A 24,159-nucleotide genomic window follows, 5' to 3' on the forward strand; every position below is an offset into this window, starting at 1 on the left:
GGCGACAGCGGCCGGGCAGCACGGGCAGAGGTCCCGCCCACCCCGCGCCGGTTGACCAATAGCAGAGGAGGAACGCGCTGCCCCGCCCAATAGCGGAGGGCGCTGTGCTGGCGGCACCCCGCGCATGCGCTGTTGGGGCCGCCGCCATTTTGGCCGGCTCGTGGCTGGGCGGCGGGGAAAAGGGGGGGGGGCGGGCGCTGCGGTCGCGGCCGCCATTTTGTCGCTGAGGCGGTGGAGGGCGGCGGGAGCGGGCGGAGGGCGACGGAGCCAGCCCCGGTCCCGTGAACCGTGAGCAGCCGCCGCTCGGCCGGGTATAGCCGGCTACAACCGGGACCTGGCGACCGCCTGCTTCGGTGAGAGGCCGGGGGGGGCGCTGAGGGGGCGGGCGGGGAGCACGGAAAGGGGCCGGGGGGGCCGCACGGGGCCTTTGAGGGGCCGGGGAGCCCTCAGGGGGCTCTCAGGGAGCCCAGGGAGCCTCTGAGGAAACCGGGACCGGGCTCGGGGCCAGGGCAGGGCTCCTGGGGGCGGTTGGGGCCCAGCCTCTCTCCCCCCCCCCCACCCCGGGCCCTTCGCGCTGTGGCGAGAGAATGGGGAAAAAATTATCTTAAAAATGCTTAGTGGTTAAAAACCAGCCGGGTTTTAGCTCCGCGACTCGGTGGTGGTTGGTAAAAGCCTGCCAGGAGGCCGCTGTGACGGGTATTGTGAGGGGGAACGCTCGGCAGTTAGCGTTGGGCTTGATGGCGGTTATAAAAAATGAGGAGTCGTTTGTTTTTTTTCTCGTCGTTTTTTTCATGCTCATCGCTGCGAAAACACCCAAGGCTTGAGCCGTGCTCGCAGGATCGATAACAGCTGGGTTTAAATCCTTTCGCTGCTTTTGTGCCCCTTGCGGCACGCTTTCACGCTAGGCAACCACATCGTGCCTGCGGGTGAGCTGCCTGCTGAAGCGTTAGATAACAAAAATCCGAGGGGACTGCACATTTACAGGGTGTCCCTGGCCAGCCAAGCTGTGGCAATCGCAATGTAGCACGGGGAGATGGAGCCTTAATGTTTTTAAAGTGCATAGCGCTTCTGTAGGGTAATCTTGGGATCTCATTGCGAAGTACCTGGCATTATCTGCTTAAAATAAATTGGGGTTTCCACCTGGCTTAGGCTAACAGCTTAGGAACTGTGGCAGCGTTGCTAGATGCAGTACTAAGCAAGGCGTTTAGGGGCTGCCTCAACTGCCAATGCGTTGTATTTTTGCAGCATTAAGCCTACCAGCAGAAAAATTTTCACTTTATAAAAACAAATCTATTTAATAAGAATTAAGTTAACATAACTAAGTAATTTATTAAATGTGCTGCATCATGACAATGGCCTAGAGAACTTAATAAAATTGTGCTGATAAAATCGCAGTTTTTTGCCCGTTTCTTGATTCTCTGTACCAAAGGAGCTGGAATGCAGATCTTTGAATGTTTAGCTGAATAAATGCAAGATCTCCGTGCTGTTGGTTACATCTGGCTCTCTTGTTTTGCAGATTCTGTTGATCTGAAGATGGCTGCACAGTCAGCACCGAAGGTTGTGCTAAAGAGCACCACCAAGATGTCTCTGAACGAGCGGTGAGGAAGCCAACAGCAGCTTCAGCTCATAAGAAATTTTTTTACTTAATTATCACTGTCCGGTGTCCAAAAACCAACGTGGTTTCTGCCCTCTTTTAACCTCAGTAAAACAAGCAGATGGCTATGCACCTCTGTCTTAAACTGCAACAAATGTGGTACGCAAGGTTAAAAGGGCAATTGTTTTGGAGCAGTTTATCCATAGCAGTTAATATTAAACTCCTCAACACGTAAATATGGCGGGATGTGTTATAACAACAGAGAAACCTCACACCCTCCCTTTTTCTTCCACATGTTTTTACATTTATATAGTTGACACTGCGGTATGGTAGCATGTTACCTGAGCTGCAGTAGGCTTGCTGCTTTGTCCGAGGCAGACACACGTGCATGTGGTCTGGCTGTAAGAGGCATGCAGCAGGCCATTAAACAAGCCCAAAGGCCCTTTAACAATGTTTTGGGCCTTGTAAGAGGCAAACGCTTTGCTTCATCTCCATCTCTCTTTTCTCGATACTGATTTCTTTATTTCTTTTGTTGAGCATTCTCCCGTTTTTTCCATGTCATTGTGCTTCTGCAGTTCTACAGACAACTAACAGCGGCGCTACAGTGACGTTTCACTTTCTTACTAATCACTCGTTGGTTAACTATATTTATATCAGTGAACCAGGGAAAAATGGAGCCATTTGTGTGCATTTCCTGCTCTGGCAAGTGCTGCAGTGAGAGCCAGCCTGAGCCAACAGTTGGAGCTTGTTCCCGAGAAGGCATGTGGTGAGGTGCAGTGCAGAGGAGGCTTGCTGGCCTGTTTCATTTTGGTCAGTCCCTATTCCTTACCCGTGTTTTCTTTTCCAACTTGTGTAGCTCCCAGGACAGGGTAGACAGCTGATGGGTTGCCGCTAACGCTGCTTACCGTCTTGCTGTGTTCTGCTCTGATACAGCTCCTAAAGACAGAGGATTCTCCGTGCACCACAAACACTGCCAAGAAAACTGCTCTCATCAGCGAGAGTGCTCAGCTGGTGGCATTTCTTAGACACCAGTTCTGTGGTGTGCCAGGGGCATCTCATTCTGTCCCCAAGGTGATGTCTCCTGTAAAGCTGTCCCGTGGTATTAAGTTTTTTATCAGGTTTCTGAGATCTTTGAGGGTTAATTTAGCTTTTGCAGTCAGATTTCACTTGGCTTTTCTGTTTGTGTGATGTCCTCTTCCATCTGTCATGGTCATCTCTGCTTATGGCTTGTTTTCATTCCTTCTTCCATTTCTAAAATCAGTAACCTAAAGCTTTATCACTTCTGAATTAATATCCAACATCACTTCTGAGTTTCCAATTCTTGCACACTTGTGGAAAACAAGGAATATGTAATCACATATGATGTGACCTAAGTACCACTCTTTACATAAGGTTCATGGGATCTGGAGATCCAATCTTGAGAACCATGAAATGCCAATAAATGTATGTAATAAAGCTTTATTTAAACACCCATTTTATTCGACCTTGAAGCTTTACTAACATGCTGAAGAACAAACAGCCGATGCCAGTGAATATTCGGGCTACCATGCAGCAGCAGCAGCAGCTAGCCAGTGCCAGAAACAGAAGACTGGCCCAGCAGATGGAGAATAGACCTTCTGTCCAGGCTGCTTTGAAGCTTAAACAGGTGAGAGAAAGGGGCATGTTGTGGTGTGGCCGGGTGATGCCTGTCACCAGCTGATGGCTTTTCAGGATACGGTGGATTTTGAAAAATGTTCCTGAAAGTTAAAAACTAGAAACCTTGAAGGGGCTTGAAAAAATCCTGTTTCTCACTCCAGATAAGTAATACTTCGTAACTTACTGGTTAATATTACTGAGCTCGTTGTTTTTGTGCTGGCTGTTCATATCTCCTCTCTATTTTTTCAGAGAAATGTTCTCATTCTGGGTTTCTGGATCTGCAGAGTTCTTCATCTCGCACTGTAGCTGCAGTTACAATTGCTGCAGATTGTTTCCAGCACTTACTGTCCAGTTGAGGCTGGTTGCTCCCATCCCCAACTCCACCCTCTCTTGGTGCACTCCCTTGATAGCAGCTGGCTGCGAGGACCAGATGAACAAACTGATGCTTGATTGCTTGCAAATGCTGGGCTGCAGGCCTGGATTTGAGGAATAGCGTTGCATTTTCCTCATGCAGATGGTCTTTCTCCCCATTTTAGTGATGAATGCTATAGATTGTGGGGCATATTTGTCAAAGTATCCTCTCCGTACAGCAGCAGGTTTGAGCAAGCATGCTTGCTTTTGATTTCTCTGCTGCGGTCCACGTGCTTTCCTATAGCTGTGGGCTTACAAAAGGGGCAGTGGTGAAAAATAATGTAGAGAACAGGTGTTTGCCTTGTCTGCTCCTTATCAGGCCAAGGGGTTTTGCAACCCTTAAAGCTTGTATTTAAATGGGAAGGCTGAAAAGATCAGCTTAAAATGTGTGCATAAGGCATGGATTGGAACCTGTGGGGTAGTGCTACACAGCTGTGCAGTGAGTTTAAATAGCAGCACTGCATGACTTGACTGCAGCAGAGCTTAAATATAATTCTCTGCATTATCTTGCACGCCAGGAGAAAGCCCTGGAAAGTTGTTAGCTGAGCTGCTTCACTAAATAGCTGGAATACTTAAACCTGCCACACGTGCTCATGTTCAGGGTTTAATTTCCGATAAAGAGGAATGCAGCTGCTTTTTAAGATCTCTTGAGAGTTCTGTTTTAAAAACAGACTGCGGTGCCAGTTAGCCTCCCAGAGCTTATAAACAAAAGCTCTGGAAATGGTAGCCTGAAGAACTTTCTGCTTTAAAAAAAAAAAAAAATCAAACCTTAAGAATTTCCCAAGTGGTAAGTGAAACTGGATTGAAAGCATAAAGTTTCTGCTTGCTGAATTGAGGAGAACAGGAAAGAGCTGAGCCAAAAGCTTCACCCATATGCCAGGAGTAGGTGTACTTCGCGTTCTTCTGGGACTGAGTGCTGCCAGGGTGGGCTGCAGAAGTGCATTCTAGGGAAATCTGGAAACCCGATTGGTGTTGGATTGCTCTTTGAAGACTGTAAGTTGCTCTGGGAGTTGGTGTGGTGACAGGCTTTTTGCAGGCACTTCACTTGGTAGCACCAGGAGCTTTTCTGATCCATTTGGATGTGCTGAGGAGCATTGATTCCAGGGATGGCTCACCTGTGCTTCAGAAAAGTGCTCTCAACTGCCGGGCACTGCGTGTGCTAGCTTTATGGGTTTGTCTTTGTACCCAGCACATGAGTCTTTACATAAACCTCCCTTCTCTTGCTGAGTAACAGTGTTTATGTCGTGGCTCTAGGCGTGCACTTAGTGAATAGCTGTAGCAGAGCAAGGTGCTACTGCGCTGAGGTAAGGCAGGAAGGTGAGCACTTTGCCCTTTGTCAGGGTAAGGTCCAGCAGTTATCTTAAACTCTCATGGTAATATAAATGGGTTATATAAATGAGTAATGGGATGCGAAACGTTCACCTGCTTTCTCGTGCCTTCCTTCCAGCTGGGCTGGGCAGAAGGGAGACAAACATCTCAGGCTGCTGCGGCTGTCAGAACAGCGAATGAGTAAGCTCTGAGGCAGTAAAACTCAAACCTTAGCTACAGAGTAGGCTGCTTTCAGGAGAAGCCTTTCAGCTGCCCACAGGCTTGAGTCAAGTAGATCTATAAAGCTGACGAGAAGCGTAAGCAACTCTGGAAAGCTGTAGCACACCGCTGGGCTCTGTGCCTTACCTTCTGAGAGCTCTTGAGAAGCTCTAAAGGTCCCCACTGTTCCCCAGCCCGTTGCAGGGTTCAATAGTTCCTGCAGAAGCTGTAGTCTGCTGTGTGGAGCTGGGATTGGTCCCAGTGCGTGTTAAAAACACCAGGGTGTAAAATTGGCAGTTCTGTTGCTGCTTCAGGATCTGTTGAGCTGTGCCTGCAGCCGGGCTGGTGCAGGCTTTGAGGACTGGAGCAGCTGTGGCTGTCCCAAGGGAAGCCAGCTCTGTGAGATGGGCTCTGGTGCTTGGGCCTGCAGGACTTCAGAGGGGGAAAAAAAAAAAACAACTTCACCATAAAATACAGATAAACAAAGATAACTTTTCCAGTTCCTGTGAGGGTCAGGTGCTTCAGTACAGTTTTAGTTTGGTGGCCAGGCCGGGGCTGTAGCAGCAGGCCCCTCGGAGCGGTGTGCTGGTGTGAGGTAGGCCAGGCTCCTTCCCAGCAGGGGTGGTTGCTTTGTAGCTCAGAGGTTTTCACGGTCGGTAACCTTCCAGCAAGAAGGATTAGCGGGCTGCCGTGCGGATTAAGTGTCTGCTTTGATTCGGACCAAGTGGCGCTGCTAAAAATGGAGAAAAATATTTCCTCCTGAATCTGCAGACTTTCTTGTCTCTGTACAAACACTTGCTTCCAGGGAAGGTCTTTGTTCTCGGTTTGACCTTCATAAATTATCCCTCCTGAAGCAGATATGATTGTCCTCTGTTTGAAGCTCGATTGTGTGCTGCAGAGAGCTGTTGACCCTCTATGTTTTTAAAAAAAAAAAAAACTTACTGATAAGTAATTGCCATGCTGTTTGTGTCGCAAGTCGGAGATTGCTGCATGACTTTGTTCCTTCAAAATCTTTCATTCCAGAAGAGCTTGAAGCAACGCCTCGGTAAAAGCAACATCCAGGCACGATTGGGCCGTCCAGCAGGACCCCTCGCTCGCGGAGCCATGGGAGGAAGAGGACTGGCCATGGGGCAGAGAGGTTTGCCACGAGGAGCCATGCGTGGCGGCCGGGGGGCGAGAGCTCTGCTGAGAGGGGGACTCCCGCTCAGGGGTGAGTACCGCGGCTGGTCCGGCAGCAACGCCGCATGTTGGACAGCTCGGCTCCAGTTCCTTTGCTCAGTCTCGAGCTAATTTGTCTGCCTGGAATCCCGTCGCTGTTGCAGGTCAGAGCATGCTTCGGGGCGGACGAGGAATGTCCCCCAGGATGGGCCTGAGGAGAGGCGGCCTGCGAGGTCGCGGTGGCCCTGGAAGAGGTGGGCTGGGCAGAGGCGCCATGGGCCGCGGTGGACTTGGTGGCAGAGGTCAGTGCGCAGAAACTGCGGGAGCAGCGTGCTGCTGCTGCACACACCTGGGTTCCCTTCCCCGTTTAAGGTTAGCTGATGTGGGTACGTGCAGCCCGAGAGCCACTCACACCCAAATGGGTGCATAACACGGTGCTAGGTGAAGGCTTCCTGTCCTGAAACATCTTGCCAGGCCCTGTGCTTAACCTGGATCTTTGACTTTCAGTGGTGCTAGAGGGGGTTTGGGTAGTGCTGTTCCCTCCTGCAGGTATCGCTGGCTCTGTGATGCTTTTGGTAGTAGTGCAGGCAGTGAGTAATCTCTGAACGTGCTGAGGAAGGCTACGCTGTCTTCTCGTGCTTCAAAAAGGAAGTGTTAAATGGCCTGTGTAAACCACAAGGCTGGACATTTTAATTGGGTGAGGGGCAAAAACTCGATAGAAAGCTCAAACTGGTGTATGAAGGAGCAGGTTCCTCGCTGACCCTTCACACGAGCAAAGTAAACTTAAATGTAAAGTCAGAAACCAAATCAAGTCTTGGGGAAATGAGCCTTCCCCTTGTCAACAACAATGAGAAGCACCAGAGTGAAGCAGGAGCACAGGGGGGAAGTAAGGAGACAGCTGCTGATGGCAGGGTCGGTAATGTTTCTGACACGTTTGGTTAGAACATCTGCTGGATGTGATCTCCTGTTACTTGGAGATGAGCAGTGTTTCTCAGAGCAGTCTTTGGGAACCTGCGGATCTCCTGATGGCTTTGGCTTTTGCTTTATTTCTTCACCTGATAAACTAGTGCTAGTACTGATCAGGGCGGTTTCCCGGGTGTCCTGCTTCGGAAATAGTCTGAAAACTCAGGATTTGAGGTACTTCAGTAGAAGTTCACTTGTAATGTTTGCTGGAGTTGGCTCTTTGCTGAGAGCTTGAACCTGTCCCAAAAATCTGCAGGGGCTGCACTCGGCGGAGGAGAAAGTATGCGGAGTGGTGTAGGGGCTGGAATGCAAGCAGGGGAGCTGGCAGTCGGAGCTGAGGGCTCGGCAGATAGCTGCGGCTCAGATGTCTCCGGGCTGAAACCGAAGCAGCCTGGGGAGCGCAGCAGAGCCCGAGTCCTGCAGCTGGGGGCAGCAGCTCCAACGAGGCTGCCTGGCTCCCCGGGGAGGTGCTGCAGCAGCTGGGCCGTGGCTCTGCCACGCCAGGCCCCGAGGCTGCGTCTGCTGCCGTGTAACTGTTGTCTCGTCTCTGTAAGGTCGCGGCATGGCGGGCCGGGGAAGAGGGGGCTTCGGAGGCCGCGGCAGAGGCAGAGGACGAGGAAGAGGATCGGCACGCCCGGCGCTGACCAAGGAGCAGCTGGATAACCAGTTAGATGCTTACATGTCGAAAACGAAAGGACACCTCGACGCCGAGCTGGATGCCTACATGGCTCAGACAGACCCCGAAACAAACGACTGAGGGTCGTTGCGAGAGACTGTCGGTGAAGTTAGTGTGTTATGTCAATGCCCATAAGCTAAAAATGGAAACCCTGATTCATGCTGGAAGGACCCACAAGAATAGGGAGCGGCCCTGTTCTACCAAGAAATCAGCCTTTAGCGCGTTTCTTTAATATTTTGATACTCTGTGTTGTATGGAACCTTTCCGGATTGTTTTTTGTATCTTTTTTTCCCCCCTCCCCTAACTACTCCAAAGGTGACTCTGACAGACGTGCTGCCGTTAGCCCCTGACATCAGCTGGCCGCGGTTCCTTGCAGCCCCCCCCCGCGGAGGGGATCTGCTCCTTGGTGCTGGGACCGCACGGTTCTGTGCCTCCGAGGCACCGCGGTTGCATTTTGGGACCGGTGCTGTCCCCAAGTGCGACCGAGGGGCCGAGCTCACGCCCCCAGCTCCCTTCAGTCCATCCGAAGCAAAGGCTCCCGGCAGGGTGAACAGTTGAGCCAGGTTTAGGTGTAGCGCTCCTTGTAGACTTGCCAATCTTGCTGTTTTGCACCCAAAATTCCTCTCTTGTTGATAGCTAGCGTTCTGTTAATGAGTAGTGCGGAGGACTTCCCGAGCTGAAGGCTTTTTGGGGTTTGTTTTAGATAAAAGTTTGGATTTCTTTTTGTGTTGTGTACGAGCAGATGGCACCGGTGGTTTCTGTATCTGCAGGAAATTTTATTTAAAGGGATGGGAAGCAGGACCACGGCCTTACATCAGTGACAGCAGGTCGGGGCAGAACTGGCTTTTCAAAACCCGGGGTCCAAGGTTTATTTACTCGCCGGTGCTGTTAGGGCTCAGTGTAACCGAAACCGAGCCCTCAGAGCAGCCCCCGCGCGTTTGGGAACGGAGAAGGGGCCCGCTCCTCCCCCTGCCCTCCAGTTTGAAGTCCGGCCGTTCTGTGACCTGTTCCGTTTCGCTGGAATCCCGTATTTCTGGTTTGTTGTAACAAAAGGAGAAATAATTACAAAAGCAAAGTCGGCTCCGGCTGCTTTCTTTCCCTTTCCTCGGTGTGCTCTGGGGGTCACCGTGGCCTTTCTGCTGCTGATTTGGGGCGCATCCCCGCCCTTCCCTTGTGCCCCATGCATTAGGGTGCTGGGGGCAGGGCTGGACCCCAAAACCTGCGCCCTGCAGGGTGGGGGCGCGTTCCCTAAGCCTGCAGCTCCTCGGGAGGGGGATGCTGGGGATTGGGGGGTGCTCTCAGCCCCCCGCACACATCGCTGCTCCTCGCTGGGGGTGAAATTCCCTCGGTGGGTGCCTGGGGAGCACCCCCGGTGCCTTCCCCGTGCTGCTGGGGGGCTGCTGGGGGAGCTCCGGTGCCTGGAGCAGCGTGGGGGGAGCCCCTGTTTTCCCCCCTCACCTCCCCTGGCCCTCCTGGGTCAGGGCGAGAGGCCGGAATGGGGCCGGGGGCTCCGGGTCCCTTGGGGCCGGATCCCCCCGGGGGGCTCCGCGCCGGAGCCGCGCCCGGAGCCGGGTCCGGAGCCTGGGGCAAGAGCCCCGCCCGCCATGTAAGCCTTGCCCCCATTGGCCGGCGGGGCGGCGGCCGGTTGTCACGCCGCCTGCCATTGGCCGCGGCGCGGCGGCGCCTCCGGCGGCCCCTTTTGTTGCCGGAGCGCCCAAGTTGGCGGCGGCGGCGGCGGGGATGCGGCGGGAGCCGGGCCCCGGCTGAACGGAGCCGGGCGGCGGAGGTGAGTGGCTCTGACCCCCCCCCGGCACTGCCCAGCCCCCCCTGCTGCCCCCCGGCTCGACCCGGCCCGGCTCCCCCTTGCCCACCGCCCGGTGGAGCCCCCCCTCTGCTCCGTTCCCCGTTTCCCCCCCTCCCCGGTTTGGGTTTGTGCAGGGGGGGCCCCGGTGCCACCGGGGACGGAGCCGAGCCCCCGCTCCGGGACGTCCCGGGGGTTGCAATAAGGCGCCGGGAGCCCCGCGCATCCCCTCGGCACCCTCTTGGCTGGGGGCTGCAGCCCCCCCTCTGCACCCCCCGCAGGGACCCCAGCACCGGGCTGGCAGCGGGACCCCCCCCGGGCACCGCCGGTGCCTTTGTCCGTGCCCCGGGGATTACCGGGGAGCGAAGTTGGCGGCCCCGGGGTTAGGCAGGGGGGGCGCGGGGTCCCCTCCGCCGGGCTGGGGGCGGTGGTGGTCGGGGCGATGCGGGGTGGGGGGGGGGCACAGAGCCCGGCCCGAGCCCCCCCCTCCGCTGCTGGAGGAGCAGCGAGGGCCGGTGAAAAGCCCCCCTCCGGCTGGGACAAAAGGCTGGCGCAGAAATGTCACCTCCAGCCCGAGCGGGGGGACCGGGCACCGGGAGGTGACCCCAGCGAGGGGCCGCACCGGGACCCCCGTGGGGCCTCGTCGGGACCCCCCGGCTCTGGGCGGCCCCGTCCCGTGGCACCGGTAGGGCTGGCGGTGCTCTTGGTGAGCCAGCAGCACCCCCTCTGCTTCAGTTTGCCCCAAACTGGGCTGACTTTTGGAGGGGATTGGGGACGGCAGCGCTGGTTCTCCTCGAGCCGTCCTCCCGGAGCCACCGGCATCACCGGAGCCGCTGGGAGCCGCGACCAACACCGGGGTGGCCCCGCGCAGCCCCATCTTTCAGGGACTCCCAGCTGCCCTCTTTCACCTCCTTTGCCCTCAAAATCTGAGCCTCGCTCATGAGGCAGAGCGTGCCAGGCCGGCGGGGTCCCCGGGGACGAGCTGGCTGCCAGCGAGCACCACAAGCACCGGCACCGGGGAGCTCCGGGCATCACCGCGACGGGTGCCGAGGCACCCACGGAGCAAACCCCACAGCCCGCAGGGGAACCCGGGGCCGTGCTCCAACAGCGGGGGCCCCTTTGGCGTCCCCCAGTCCCGCTCCCGACGGCATCTGGCTGGCCTCAAAGCGGGGGAGCCCGGCCAGCAGCATCGCCCCGGCGAAGGGGGGGGGGGGCCGTGGCCATGCGCCCGCGCCGGGGGCCGAGCCAGCAGCGCGCTGGCAGGACGAGCGGCCTCCCGGCCCGCAGATAAGCGGCGCGGAGCAGGGGCGAAGGGTTTGTTGTGTCTGCCGCCGGCCCAAGGATTTTCCCAGGCCCGGGAGCGCTCGCACCCGCCGTGACTCAGAGCCCCGGCTGGAGAAGGCAGGCGGGGAGGGGGGGTGGTGGAAGGATGCTCGGGGGCCCCGGCACACGCGTGTGCGCGCGGCTCTCGGCGTGCGCACGGAGGAGGCAGAGGGAGAAGCCCAACGCAGCAGCGAGCGAGGGGTTAAGGAGCGGCGCCAGCAGCCCGGGCTCTGTTTAGTCTGGGCTCCGCGCTGGAGACGGGGCCGGGGCAGCGCCGAGCACGCCTGCGGCACCCCGAGGTGAGCACTCGCACGGCCGCACGCTGCGCACACGCGGGCGGCCTCCCCGCCGCACGCTGTCGGGGTGGCGCGGCTGCTGGCCGCATGGCGCCGCCGTCCTCGCGGACCCCCGGGCCGGGCGCGTGGCCACCCGCGGGTTCTGGTGCCACCGGGGACACCCCGAGCACCCCAGGCATCGCCGTTACCCCCGTGGCCTCTTCCCACCCCGGATAGGGACCATGGAAGCCACGCATCCAAGCTGGTCCCCCCCCGATTCGAGGTGACGCATGGCTCTGTGCCACCTCCTCCTCGCCCGCCACGTGCCCTTTCCAGGTGCCACCGCGTCCCCGGTGCCGCAGGGGGGCCGAATAATCCCCCTCCTCTCCCCACCTCCAGCCCCCCTGTGGGCACCGGCGCGGCGCTGCCACGATGCTGAGCTGCCCCGTGCCGCGGTGGGCGCGCAGGCGAGGGCAGGGGGGCCGGCGGGACCCCTGCCGCAGGGGTGACGGGCAGGGCCGTGCCGTGCCGTGCCTTGCAGGGGAGCGGCGCCATGTCCCTCGGCGCGCCCACCAGCAGCGACGCCTGCCTGAGCATCGTGCACAGCCTGATGTGCCACCGGCAGGGCGGGGAGAACGAGACCTTCGCCAAGCGGGCCATCGAGAGCCTGGTGAAGAAGCTGAAGGAGAAGAAGGACGAGCTCGACTCGCTCATCGCCGCCATCACCACCAACGGCGCCCACCCCAGCAAGTGCGTCACCATCCAGCGCACCTTGGACGGGCGGCTCCAGGTAACCCCCACCCCGGGCACCCCACTGCCTCCCCAAAGGGTCTGGGTGATCCCAAGACCCTCCAAAGATCCCCGAGCTGGGGGTCCTGGTGCCCCATGAATGCTCCCCCGTGCAAGCTGTCCTCAAGCTGGGGGGAGCTGATGCTCCATAACGCCCCCCCCAAACCCCACAGCGCTCCCCAGGCTTTGGGGACGTGGGGTCCCGGTGCCCCGTGAGCCCCCAGCACGCGAGGTGTCCCCAGTCTGGAGGGACTGGGGTATCCCGGTGCCCTGCAGACCCCACAGCAATCCCCAGCTTTTGGTCCTTGCTGTCCCTGTGCTGATCCCCAAGCTAGGGGGTCCTGGGCTTTGGGGTACCCCTGAGCCCCCCAAGACCCCACAACCCACCCCAAGCTTTGGCAACCTGGGTGCCAGTCCCCTGAGACCCCAGCACTCCCCCCCAAGCTGGAAGGTGGGGACAAGGTGGGGGGGGGGGGCAGGCATGGGGGCAGGGGGAGACCCACCAGAGGACCCCCCCAAGCAGAGGGGTGCGCAGGGGGGGGTCCCCACAATCCCCACCCCACAGCTCCCTGCCTGGTGCCGCACTGATTTCAGCATCTGTGTGCTGAACCACATGTGGCTGTGGGGGGGGGACAGGGGGCAGGCAGAGCAGCCCCCCCCCAGCAGGGCAGAGCATCACAGGGGGCTGCTTTGCCCCCCACCCGCTGTCCCGTCGTCCCCCCCCCAACCCCTTTTCTCCGGCATCCCCGTCCCCCGGCGGCGCTGCCCCCCTTGCGGGGATGAGTCACTGTCTGGCAGCCTGCAGCAGGGGGGGGGCGCGGGGGGGTTGTTATGTCTGGAGCGAGCGCGGCTCCGGGGAGGCGCAGGGGGAGCCCCCAGCCGCTGCGGGGTCCCAGCCTGGCGCCAGCGCCGAGCTGCGGGGATTTATTTGGGGTCGGGGGGGGGGGTGATGGATGGATGCTTGGGGGGGGGTCCAACCCTGTGTGTGTCCCCCCCACATCCCCATGTTGGGGGTGCCATCGGTGGGGCTGGCTGCGCGTAGTGGGGTGCAGCATCCCCTTGGGCACCCACCCTGTCCCCTTCCTCACCGTGTCCCCCTCCTCACCGCGTGTCCCCCCCCCCCCAAAAAAAGGTGGCGGGCAGGAAGGGGTTCCCCCACGTCATCTACGCCCGGCTGTGGCGCTGGCCGGACCTGCACAAGAACGAGCTGAAGCACGCCAAGTTCTGCCGCTTCGCCTTCGACCTCAAGTACGACAGCGTCTGCGTCAACCCCTACCACTACGAGCGCGTGGTGGCCCCGGCCATCGGTGAGCCCCGACACCCCCACAACCCCCCCACACATTTCCCCCACCCCCCCCCCCATAACGCCCCCCCACACCCCCCTCCTGGTCTCTCCCCACCAGGTCTGAGCATCCCCAGCGCAGGTGAGACCCCGGCCCCATTGCGACCCGGACCCGGCAGCCCCCTCCGCGTGGGTCCCCTCCGCCGCCCCCCCCCCAGCCCCCCAATGGTCTCCGGTGTCCCCCCCGCCCAGCGCCCCCCGCCCGCCTGGTGAAGGAGGAGTTTGTCCATGCCTGTGTGCAGATGGAGGTGCCGCACGGGGCCAAGCGGGCGCCGCGCCCCCCCGCCGAGCCCTACCGCCCGCCGCTGCCCCCCCCGCCGCTCCCCGAATCCCCCCGAGCCCCCGGGAGCCTCTACCCCGCGCTGCCCATGTCGCCCCCAGGTAAGACCCAATTTACCCCCCCCCCCTTCAAAATCAGCCCCATTCTTGGGGAAGGGTTTGGGGGCACCACGCTGAGCCCCCCCCCAACCCCATCCGCAACCCACAGTGGCCCCCGGCGGCCCCCTGCTCCCCCTGCCCCCCAACGAGGGGCTGCTGCGGATCGCCTGCCCCACGCCGCCCCCCGCCACGCCAGCGCAGCCCCCCCCGCAGAACGGATACCCCGCGCCCCCCAAGCCGCCCTACCACGGTGAGTACCGGGGCTGCCCTGTCCCCCAGCTTTATGGGGGGGTCCTGCACTCTGACCCCCCCCCTTTGCCACCCTCTCTCCCACCCCCAGGTTCTCCAGCGAGCTGGAGCAGCGGCAGCACGGCCATCTACGCCCCCAGCCTGGGGGGGCTGCAGCCCCCTCCCCAGCCCAGCAGCCGGAGCCACCCGCAGCCCCCCCTGCACCACCCCAATCACTATTGTAGGTCTTGGGGGGGGTTAATTAATGGGGTTGGGGGGGGGCACAGCATCACAGCACTCACCCCATTTTGTGCCCCCCCCACCCCAGGGCCCCCACCCCATAGCTCCGCACCCTACCAGCAGCCGGTGTCCACGCACCCCGGTAAGCACCCGGCGGGCGCCCAGCACCCCAGCGCTCATTTCGGGTGCCCTGACCCCCCCCCAAAAAAAAAAACCACGTGTCCCCCCCCCCCCCAGGGCCAGAGTTCTGGTGCTCCATCGCCTATTTCGAGATGGACGTGCAGGTGGGGGAGATCTTTAAGGTGCCGTCCAACTGCCCCGTGGTCATCGTGGACGGCTACGTGGACCCCTCGGGGGGCGACCGCTTCTGCCTGGGGCAGCTCTCCAACGTGCACCGCACCGACGCCAGCGAGAGGGCCCGGTGGGGCGGGGGGCGAGGGGGGGGCAACGGGGGTAGGGGGGGAGGCAGGGGGGAAGGGGTGGGATGGGGGGAATCGGGGGGTGAGGGGGGTGGGGGGGTGGATGGGGTGGGGGGGAATGGGGGGCGTGTGGGGGGTGTGGGGAGTTTGGGGGGGGGATGGGGGGGGAATTGGGGGAGGTGTGGGTACGATGGGGGATTTAGGGGGGGTATGGGGGAGATGGGGGGGTGAATGGAGGAGGTAATGTTAATTGGGGGTAGTATGGGGGCAGATAGGGGGGTAAATGGAGGAGGGAATATTAATTAGGGGTAATATGGGGGCAAAAGGGGGGTTAATGAAGGAAGTAATATTGATTAGGGGTAATATGGGGGCAGAAGGGGGGGTAAATGTATGAGAGTATTAATTAGGGGTAGTATGGGGGCAGAAAATGGGGGGTGAATGGAGGAGGTAATGTTAATTAGGGGTAATATGGGGGCAGATGGGGGGGGTAAATGTATGATAGTATTAATTAGGGGTCATATGGGGGCAGAAGGGGGGGTAAATGAAGGATGTAATATTAATTAGGGGTAATACGGGGGCAAAAGGGGGGGGTAAATGTATGATAGTATTAATTAGGGGTCATATGGGGGCAGAAGGGGGGGGGTAAATGGAGGAGGTGCAGGTCCAGCAGGGGGTGTACGTGGCCAAAGCATGATGTGTGGGGCAGAAATGGGATTAAGGGGGCAGTTTGGGACTGGGGGGGTATAGGGGGGTGCATGGGGTGGATGGGGGGTGCGTGGGGCAGGAGGGAGATACAGGGGGCAAAATGGGGGACACAGGGGGCAAAATGGGGGACATGGGGGGCAGAAGGGGGGCAGATGGGGGGCCAATGGGGGGGGTAGGGGGCAGGTGGGGGGGAAATGCAGGGGGTGGAGGGGTGCGGGGGCAGGAGGGGGGGGACATGGGGGGCTGACGGCCTGTCCGGGGCAGGCTGCACATCGGGAAGGGCGTGCAGCTGGAGTGCCGCGGCGAGGGGGACGTGTGGATGCGGTGCCTGAGCGACCACGCCGTCTTCGTGCAGAGCTACTACCTGGACCGGGAGGCCGGCAGGGCCCCCGGGGACGCCGTGCACAAGATTTACCCCGGCGCCTACATCAAGGTGGGGGGACGGGGGAGAGGGGTTTTTGGGGTGGGGGGACCCCCCCCCGTGCCCATGTTAAAGGGGATCCCAAGGAAAGGGTCCCTTATTCTGGGGGGGAAAAGAGGGGCCCTGGGGACTGGGGGACCCCTTGCCCGTGTTAAGGGGGGTCCCAAGGGAAGGGTCCCCAGCGCCAAGGGGCAATGGGAGGACCCCAATGAGGGCAGGACCCCAAGGCCACGTTGAGGTGGGTGCCAAAAAAAGGGGGACCCCCGTGCTGGGGGGGGGGGAACAAAAAAAAAACAGGGGATGGGCGGACCCCACAGCCACGTGAAATGGCACCCCCAGCACAGGGTCCCTGGTGCCAGGAGGGGACGGAGGGGCTGCGGGGAGGGAGGGACCCCATACCCACGTTGAGGGGTCCCCCCCATCATCCTCATCCCCCCCCCCCCCAGGTGTTTGACCTGCGCCAGTGCCACCGGCAGATGCAGCAGCAGGCAGCCACGGCCCAGGCCGCCGCCGCCGCTCAAGCGGCCGCCGTGGCCGGCACCATCCCGGGGCCCGGCTCGGTCGGGGGCATCGCGCCCGCCGTGGGTGAGTGAACCCGGGGGGGGGTGCGGGATGGCATTTGGGGTGGGGGGGGGCACGGCGAATGCCCCCCAGCCCTCGGATCCCACATCCCATGGATGTCTCCCTCCCGGGCAGGGCTGTCGGCGGCGGCGGGGATCGGCGTGGACGATCTGAGGCGGCTCTGCATCCTGCGGCTCAGCTTCGTCAAGGGCTGGGGGCCCGACTACCCCCGGCAGAGCATCAAGCACACGCCGTGCTGGATCGAGGTGCACCTGCACCGCGCGCTGCAGCTGCTGGACGAGGTCCTGCACACCATGCCCGCCGCCGAGCCGGGCCCCCTGCGCTAGCACGCAACGCCGCCCCTCCCGTCCCCCACCCACACCCCGCGCTTTATTTAATTTTTTTGTAAGGAAGAGACCTCCCCCCAAAAAAAAAAAAAAAGTTAAAAGGAAAAAAGAGGAAAAAAAAGGAAGATGCAAAAAAGAAGGGGGAAAAAAAAGGGTAAAAGAGGGGAAAAAAGGAAAGAAAAAAATGAAAAAGGGGAAAAAAGGAAAGAAAACAAAAGAAAAAAGGAAAAAAATGAAGGGGGAAAAAAGAAAGGAAAAAAAAGGAGAAAAAAAAGAAGATAAAAAAAGAAAGAAGGGGAAAAAAATGTAAAAAAAAAAAAAAAGGGGAAAAAAGGAAAGAAAAAAAAAGAAAGGAAAAAGGAAAAAAACGAAGGGGAAAAAAAAAAGAAAGAAAAAAAAAAAAGGAAAAAAGAAAGAAAAAAACAGGAGGAAAAAAAAAGACGAAACGACCCCAAAACGCGCTGCTCCTCCCTGGGCTGTGGCCGCAGGGCGGCGCCCCCCGAACTACATTTCCCAGCGGCCCCCGCGGCGCGGGCCGGAAGTGGCCGTGGGAGCGCGGCGCGGACTCCATTTCCCGGCGCCCCTTGCGCGCGCGGCGGCCCCGCCGCCATTTCCCGTGGGTCCGCGCGGCGGCGGCGCCAAGATGGCGGCGGCGGGGGGCGGCGGTCCCGCGGCGCGGGAGCTGTTCGCGGAGGGGCTGCTGCAGTTCCTGCGGCCCGCAGTGAGGCAGCTCGACGGGCACGTGCACGCCGTCAGGTCCGGGAGCGGGAACGGGGCACCAGGAACGGGAACGGGGCTGTGGGGCCTGGACGGGAGGGGGGGCTGGGACCGGGACCGGGACCGGGAACAGGGCCGAGAGGCGGGAACGGGAGCGGGAATGGGACCGGGACGGGCAGAGGGAGCCGGGAACGGGGCCGGGGCCCCAAGAACGGGACCGGTAACGGGACCCGAACCAGGGCTGAGGGCCGGGAACGGGACCGGGCGGGGGGGGGAGGCTGAGAACAGGACCGGGACTGGGACCGTGGGGCCGGGATGGGCGAAGGGAGCCGGGAACGGGGCCGGGACCAGGGCTGAGGGTCGAGAACGGGACCGGGAATGGGCTCACGGCACCGGGACCGGAGCCGAGGACGGGGACCGGGGCAGTTTTGGGTCGTGAGGGGCTTCGGGGGTGGTGGGGGCCGAGGGCGGGGCCGCACCGGGGGAGAACCGGGGCTGGGGACAGAGCTGGGGGCTTTTGGGGTGGTGCCTGGGGGACCGCAGGGCATCGGTAATGGGGGGAGCGGAACGGGAGGGGTAACGGGAGGGTAACGGGAGGCGGGGGGGGGTCCGGGCCGGGTTCCCGGTCCTTGCCCCCAGCTCCGTGTCCTCCCCAGGGAGAGCCAGGTGGAGCTGCGGGAGCACATCGACAGCCTGGCCACGGGTGAGGAGGCACCGGGGGGGCCCCGTTGGGACCGGGAGGGGAGGGGAGGGTCCGGGGGGGGATTTCCCCGGCCCTGAGCCCCGCGCGGGTTCCCGCAGAGCTGTGCCGCATCAACGAGGACCAGAAAGTGGCGCTCGACCTCGACCCCTACGTCAAGAAGCTGCTGAACGCGCGGCGCAGGGTGGTGCTGGTCAACAACATCCTGCAGAACGCACAGGTGGGCGCGGGGAGGGAGCTGCGGTGTTTTTTTTTGGGGGGGGGTCCCAACCCCCTCCCCGGTGCTGACGGCTTCTGCTACCCCCCCTCCTTCGAGCAGGAGCGGCTGCGGAGGCTGAACCACAGCGTGGCCAAGGAGACGGTGCGCAGGAAAGCCCTGCTGGAGGCCGCCGGTGGCTACCCCCAGGGCCTGCCCGGCAAGTGAGGCTCCCCCCGCAGCACCGGGCCGGATCTGAGGTGGCTGCGCCCCCCCCCGGGGCGCTGGGACAGAGCGGGAGCAGCACCGACAGCACCGGGCACGGCCCCGCCACGAGCGGGTGCAGGAATCCGTGGCTGCAGCACGGGGGGGGACACGAGGAGCCCCCCCGGTGGGGCTGCAGGGGGTGCTCAGCGAGCTGGGGGCTGCGGCTGCTGCGCTTCCAGGGGTGGAGGCAGGGAAATAAAGGGCGGTTGGTGCTCGGTGGGGCAGTGTGGGTCTGTAATGCTGCTCGGTCACGGCCCCATGTGGGGCTCGGCCCCCCCAGGCAGCACCTGGCACGGTCAGGGCCCCCCCAGCCCCTTTGGTGAACCCCTGCTGTAGCGCGTGTTGCTCCAGGGACACGGGACACACTCAAAACGGGGAGGTTTTAATGCGAACCTATAAAACACAAACACAAAGGGGGGCACAGCAGCTTGCTGCGCTCACTCAGGATGCTCCGGGTCCTTCAGTCACTCCTGAGTCTCCATGCTCTCCTCTTCCTCGCCTGCCGCGGGTTCCTCCTGGTTCTCCTCTTCCTCTTCTCCTTCCTTCTTCTCCGGAGGCTTCTCGTAGGCCTTCTCGGAAGGCGTCACTATCACTCCATCCCAGGTGGACATTTCGGAAGCCAAATCTGCGATGAGCAGCACTGAGCAGGCAGCTCACGGCCCCCCAGGGCTGTCAGGGAGCCCCCCAGCATCAGCCTGCAGCCCAGCAGCCCCCCCCCAGCTGCAGCTTTGCCTCCTGGGCATTATTAAGCACTTTTTCAGCACGCAGAACCAGGCCTGTGTCCCCAAAAAACCTTTTCAAGCCTACTCACAGCTGGCGTCGCCCTCCTGGCCCAGGATCTTCCTGTAGCCTCCATGAGAGAGAATGCGGACGAGCGTCTGCGCCGTGTAGCACACCATGTCCTGTGCAGGGCTGGGGTCAGCGCAGGGCTGATTGCAGCCCCCACCCCTGTCCCCACATCACGCCAGGCGCCTCACCTGCTGCTCCAGGGTCATGACGGTGTGCACGCGGAAATTGCCGCTCTCACAGGGATCCGTGATCCCCACCGAGCCCGGCAGGAAGAGCCCCGCCGCCAGGATCTGGAGGCAGCGCCTGCAGGACAAAGCCCTCGATGTTTTTAGGCAGCAGGATTTGATTTGGGGGGGACAGGGGGTCGTGCAGGCGGAGTGCAGACTGACCTGTAGGCGATGTTGAGGGCCAGGGGCTGCCTGGTGGGGTTGTTCATCACGGCGTAGTGCCCCTGGGGAGGGAGGGGAAGCGTTAGGATGAGCCGGGCTCCCTGCACGGGAAGGGTGGGCAGCCCAAATCCTGCTGGAGCTGCTGGGAGCTGCTCGGAGTCTGAGCTCTGCAGGTGTGGGAAGGGACAGAGCTGCAGCACAGCTCCGGCTTCTGCCTTTGTGCACTCACCAGTAAGTCCAGGATCCAGGGAGTGAGGGGCTCGAAGCCAGGGAAGCGAATCCTCAGGTCTTTCAGCAGCCGGATTAACACCTTCACCCTGGACAAGACAAAAAGAGCAGAGCTCATAACGCATCACGCACGTTCCTGCTGCGGGAGCAGGAGCTTTCCCTGCTCCCCGTTCCCTGGGAAAAGAATTCCAACCCGGCTGACTCGAGGCCAAACTCACGTGGACTGCGAAGCGTTCTCCTCAAACCAGCGAGCGTGTCTGATGGCAGCCAGGGCGCTCTGCAGCACCTTGATGTCCACTGAAAGAAGCAACAAAAACACCTGTTTTTTTACCCAAAAGGTGAGCAGGTGCTAGGGGAGCCCCCAGGGAGGGCTGGCACGCGAGGGCAGAGCCAGCAGAGCCCTTACGGTGCAGCTCGGGGTCCAGCTTGCGCAGGTTGGGCGGCACCGTGGTGATGAGGATCTTCACCGTGGCGTCGGCCGAGCTGATCTCGAAGCCGGTCTCGTTGGTCAGCATGGTCAGGACTTGGGGGGGGGAAATTCAACTCCCTCAGAGGGGCTGCAAGGATTTAGGGACCCCCAGCAATGCATCAGCCCCAGCACGGGCAGGGTCAGAGCCCCGCGTTGCCCCTACCTTCGCTGGGGTCCTGCGCCCTCAGGCTCTCCACCACTTTGTTTCCCAAGGCCGCCACGGCTTCCACTGGGGAGCAGGAGAGGTTTTTAGAGCAGGGCCGGGCCCTGCCCTCCCCCCGCAGCCCCAGGAGGGATACTCACGCGTGGGTAGGATTTTCAGGATCACCACCAGGTCGGCCACGTTGTGCCCCGTCGTCATGGTCCCCTTCTTGTAGGAGCCGACCTGGCGAACCTCCTCGATTTGCTGTTGAAATAAAGGCAGAATTAGCAAAACCAACGCACGCGCTGCATTTTGGGGAAAAGCACAGACCTTTGAGTGACTGAAAAATCCAGGGTGATCCACCTGGGGTGAGGTTTGGCAGCTGGGACGCCAGCATCCCCCTAAAACACCTCCCAAGGGAACCCCTTGGACTCACCACCTCGAAAGTTCCCGGCGCTACGATGAGGTTGTCAATCACGTTGTTGATTTTGGTCACCAGGGAAAGGATGGAAGCCTGGAAAGGAATGGAAGACGGGTGCTGGAATCGAGCAGTTCCCGGGATGGTCTCGTGGAGCGTAGCACAAATGCAAAATAACAATTAAACGCTTATTTGGAAATCATTGTCCAAAAAATCTCTTGGACACTTCTACTGCAGCGCTTCAAAGAAACGATTACTTTTTAGGCTAGCCACGACCTCTACCAGCTACATTCTCTGAATGAGTCTCTCTCTGCATCCCAGCTAGCACACGAGGTGATTTTCAGCACCTGTTCAGCCGCTGTCGGTGCCAGGTCCTGGTTTCTCTTCAGCAAGGCCTCGCTGAAGGCGCTCTCATCGGCGGCGGGCTTAACCCGCGGGAAAGCCATCTCGCACTGAAACGGGAGCAGACGTCAGACCACAGACATCACAACCAGCCTGCAGCTCAACCTGCTCACCGGCACAGACACCAACTTTTTATTTCTACTCTCCGGGATTTGTTTCCTTTGTGAGTGCCAATCTCACCTCGCAGCTCAGCTTTTAGTTGGGCTGTTCTGCTGTCAGAAAGGTGACCGGAGCTGCCCGCCCTGCCCACGCCCCCTGGCCCTGCTCTGCAGATCCTCAGGACCTGCACAGGAGCCACCAGAACGCCCCACCTGGGCAGGTCCCGCACTGTGCAGCGCTTCTCAGCCAAAGAATGAAGCAGCACAAGACAGAGTGGAACTATTTTAAGAACAGCTCCATCACCAAGGGCTTTTATTAGCTCCGTGGCAGCCTCTTAAGAATAAGGAATCAGAATCTGCTTTGTTTGCAGACAGCCAGAGCGTTTCGGTTGCTGTGACAGCATTCACAGCCCCAGGGCCTGGTAACCAAGAAGGAGTGAATTTGTTTTCCCTGAGTCACGTGTCCGCGAGGACAGATGCTGGGCAGAAGGAATGGATTTCCTCCTGCAGAAGGCGGGAGAGGCGCGTTCCTGCGGCTCCCTGCGAGGACCAGCAGCGCAGGGCAGCCCGGAGGACATCTGCCAGGTGAGTGACAGCTGTCAGAGTAACGCACGATGCTGGTGCTACAGGGATTTGGCAGAAGCTGGGGCTTGGGAAGGTGGGGAGCCTCAAGCAGCAGGGAAAAATCTCAATCAAGGTGTTTTTGTGATTGCGATTACTCAACTGCATCCCAGTCATCCCGTGTGACACAAGTACTCCACACAATCCAAACCAACACAGAAAGTATTTCAGCTTAGTTACTGAGCCAACGGCATTTGCAGTGAACTCCTCTACTCCGGGTAAGCTAAAAGAAGTCAAACCATCACACGAAGTCAGCGCACGCAACGTTTTTAACCGGCATCTTTAAACAAGGAAAAGCCCCGCGGCTGTTGCCTGCAAACAGCTCCGGAGGGCTCGGTTTACTCACGACATAGAAATCAAAGGGGATGTGCGGCACAAAGGGCCGGAACCTAAAGGGGGGAGAGAAAAAAGCACTTTATTCTCCGCAGCAGCGCGCGTCTCCCACCCACCCCAGAGAGGTTCAGCCCCGAGCAGGAAAGGCCCTACGTGGACACAGGGAATCTCAACGCGCCCCCACCCCCCCCGCTGCGCCTCGCTGCTACCCTGCGCTACACTGCCAGCCCCCAGCCCTGCCCTGCGCCCCAGCAGCACGCCACACGGGGCGGCTGCAGCCCCCACCCCCTAGGCCTGCGCTGCTGGAACCCCCTGGCTAGAGCAGAAGCCAGACTCGCCCACTGCCAGGGCCTCCCCTGGAACCAAAGCGTCCGCCACGGCCTCGGCCTCGGTCGCCCCTGCGGGAGAAAAAGGAGAAAAGTGGGGTCAGGGAGCGGCCCCAAAGCCCCTGGGCACAGTCCCTTGATCCCCAAAGCCCCCCAGGCCCTAAAACTGCCCGAGCCCAGCCCCCAAACCCCCTGGCTTGGTCACCCAGACCCCAAAGACCCCTCTCAGCCCGGCCCCCAAGCCCCTCAAAGACCCAACCCAGCCCCCAAAGCCCCCAAATACCCAGCCCAGCCCCCAAGCCCCTCAGGCCCGGCCCCCTCAAGCTCCCGCAGGCCTCAAAGCCCCCCGGGACGGTCCCCCCCGACCCCAAGAGCTCCCCCAGCCCAGCCCCCGAGTCCCAAAGCCCCCTGGGCCCCCCCCGACCCAGCCCTGGGGCCCCAAAGCCCCCCCCAGGCCTCAAAGCCCCCCCCCAGGCCTCAAAGCCCCCCCCAGGCCTCAAAGCCCCCCCCCAGGCCTCAAAGCCCCCCCCAGGCCTCAAAGCCCCCCGCCCCACCCCCCCCGAGCCCCCCCGGCCTGCCCAGCCCGGCCCCAACCCCCCCCCAGCCCCGCCCCAAGCCCCCCCCAGCCCCCGTCCCGCCCCCCCCGAGCCCCCCCCAGCCCCGGAGCCCCCCGGTCGGGCCCCGCTCACCTCATGGCTCCTCCGCGCACCACACGCAGCGCCCGCCGCCACCCCGCAGCAAGCCGCCCGCCCGTTGGCTGCCGCCCCCGCCGCCGGAGCTCCGCCGCACCCCGTTGGTTCAGGGGAACGTCGATCTAAGCGGAATCGACCAATCGCAAAGCGATCCCGGGAAATGGGGCGGGAGTGTGAGGGGAGCCGCGCTGCGCATGCGCCGGCTCCGCATCGGCCGCTGGAGGGGGCGCAATGCTCAGGAATGAAGCGGGCGGAGGGGGCTGCGCGCATGCGCACAGCGTGAGGTGAAGCTATAAGGGCCGCGGGAGGGCCGCGTGCAGCGGCAGCAGAGTGGCGCAGCGGAAGCGTGCTGGGCCCATAACCCAGAGGTCGATGGATCGAAACCATCCTCTGCTAGTGACATTTTTCCTCCCCTGCCCTGCGTGTTTTTTTTTAATTACCGCTTTAATTAAGTGATTTGATTACAGCCTCCGGCGCTCCCTAGTGCCTCTCCCCGGCCACGCTCAGCTGCTGCAGCCTTGACCGGCGCACCCCGGCTGGGTGCAGGGAGCGCCCCGGGAGCCTCCCGTGTGCTGGGGG

The 24,159-nt window shown here is 60.9% G+C and overlaps 4 protein-coding genes and 1 non-coding gene across 11 annotated transcripts; 4 read left to right on the top strand and 1 right to left on the bottom strand.

Moving 5' to 3' along the window:
- Positions 1-163: 163 nt before the first annotated feature.
- Positions 164-9,039, top strand: CHTOP (chromatin target of PRMT1). Of its 2 annotated transcripts, none has more exons than XM_068663194.1 (6): positions 164-353; positions 1,517-1,598; positions 3,086-3,239; positions 6,194-6,377; positions 6,490-6,627; positions 7,843-9,039. In XM_068663194.1, exons 2-6 carry the CDS (start codon positions 1,534-1,536, stop codon positions 8,043-8,045), a joined length of 744 nt encoding a protein of 247 aa, XP_068519295.1. In that variant the 5' UTR covers positions 164-353; positions 1,517-1,533; the 3' UTR covers positions 8,046-9,039. The 2 variants fall into 2 exon arrangements, with proteins under 2 accessions (XP_068519295.1, XP_068519294.1); XM_068663193.1 differs by having other exon boundaries at positions 166-353; positions 6,191-6,377.
- A 405-nt stretch (positions 9,040-9,444) lies between these two features.
- Positions 9,445-16,918, top strand: LOC137845748 (mothers against decapentaplegic homolog 4-like). 4 transcript variants are annotated; one of them, XM_068663187.1, is made up of 12 exons: positions 9,445-9,750; positions 11,989-12,153; positions 13,285-13,459; positions 13,556-13,576; positions 13,687-13,875; positions 13,982-14,122; positions 14,213-14,341; positions 14,429-14,482; positions 14,578-14,761; positions 15,729-15,897; positions 16,332-16,470; positions 16,582-16,918. In XM_068663187.1, the coding sequence occupies exons 1-12, from the start codon at positions 9,460-9,462 to the stop codon at positions 16,791-16,793; spliced, it is 1,869 nt and encodes a 622-aa protein (XP_068519288.1). In that variant the 5' UTR covers positions 9,445-9,459; the 3' UTR covers positions 16,794-16,918. The 4 variants fall into 4 exon arrangements, with proteins under 4 accessions (XP_068519288.1, XP_068519286.1, XP_068519287.1 ...); XM_068663185.1 differs by having other exon boundaries at positions 9,598-9,750; positions 11,905-12,153; XM_068663188.1 differs by lacking the exon at positions 9,445-9,750 and adding an exon at positions 10,173-11,387 and having other exon boundaries at positions 11,905-12,153.
- A 240-nt stretch (positions 16,919-17,158) lies between these two features.
- Positions 17,159-18,892, top strand: SNAPIN (SNAP associated protein). The gene is made up of 4 exons (XM_068663195.1): positions 17,159-17,549; positions 18,167-18,213; positions 18,312-18,430; positions 18,530-18,892. The coding sequence occupies exons 1-4, from the start codon at positions 17,437-17,439 to the stop codon at positions 18,632-18,634; spliced, it is 384 nt and encodes a 127-aa protein (XP_068519296.1). The 5' UTR covers positions 17,159-17,436; the 3' UTR covers positions 18,635-18,892.
- A 147-nt stretch (positions 18,893-19,039) lies between these two features.
- Positions 19,040-23,686, bottom strand: ILF2 (interleukin enhancer binding factor 2). Of its 3 annotated transcripts, none has more exons than XM_068663190.1 (14): positions 23,578-23,686; positions 22,918-22,960; positions 22,576-22,617; positions 21,456-21,560; positions 21,127-21,204; positions 20,852-20,954; positions 20,712-20,777; positions 20,486-20,602; positions 20,298-20,376; positions 20,081-20,168; positions 19,852-19,913; positions 19,651-19,765; positions 19,485-19,575; positions 19,040-19,298 (listed from the first exon to the last, which is right to left on the bottom strand). In XM_068663190.1, the coding sequence occupies exons 1-14, from the start codon at positions 23,580-23,582 to the stop codon at positions 19,138-19,140; spliced, it is 1,155 nt and encodes a 384-aa protein (XP_068519291.1). In that variant the 5' UTR covers positions 23,583-23,686; the 3' UTR covers positions 19,040-19,137. The 3 variants fall into 3 exon arrangements, with proteins under 3 accessions (XP_068519291.1, XP_068519290.1, XP_068519293.1); XM_068663189.1 differs by having other exon boundaries at positions 22,576-22,618; positions 22,901-22,960; positions 23,578-23,640; XM_068663192.1 differs by lacking the exons at positions 22,576-22,617; positions 22,918-22,960; positions 23,578-23,686 and adding an exon at positions 22,333-22,458.
- Positions 23,687-23,904: 218 nt separating this feature from the next.
- Positions 23,905-23,976, top strand: TRNAM-CAU (transfer RNA methionine (anticodon CAU)). Its single transcript has one exon. It is a non-coding gene; the product is annotated as a tRNA-Met (tRNA).
- The last annotated feature ends 183 nt before the right edge of the window (positions 23,977-24,159 follow it).

Source organism: Anas acuta, chromosome 28 (assembly GCF_963932015.1).
Source record: "Anas acuta chromosome 28, bAnaAcu1.1, whole genome shotgun sequence".
NCBI classification, from domain to species: Eukaryota; Metazoa; Chordata; class Aves; order Anseriformes; family Anatidae; genus Anas; species Anas acuta.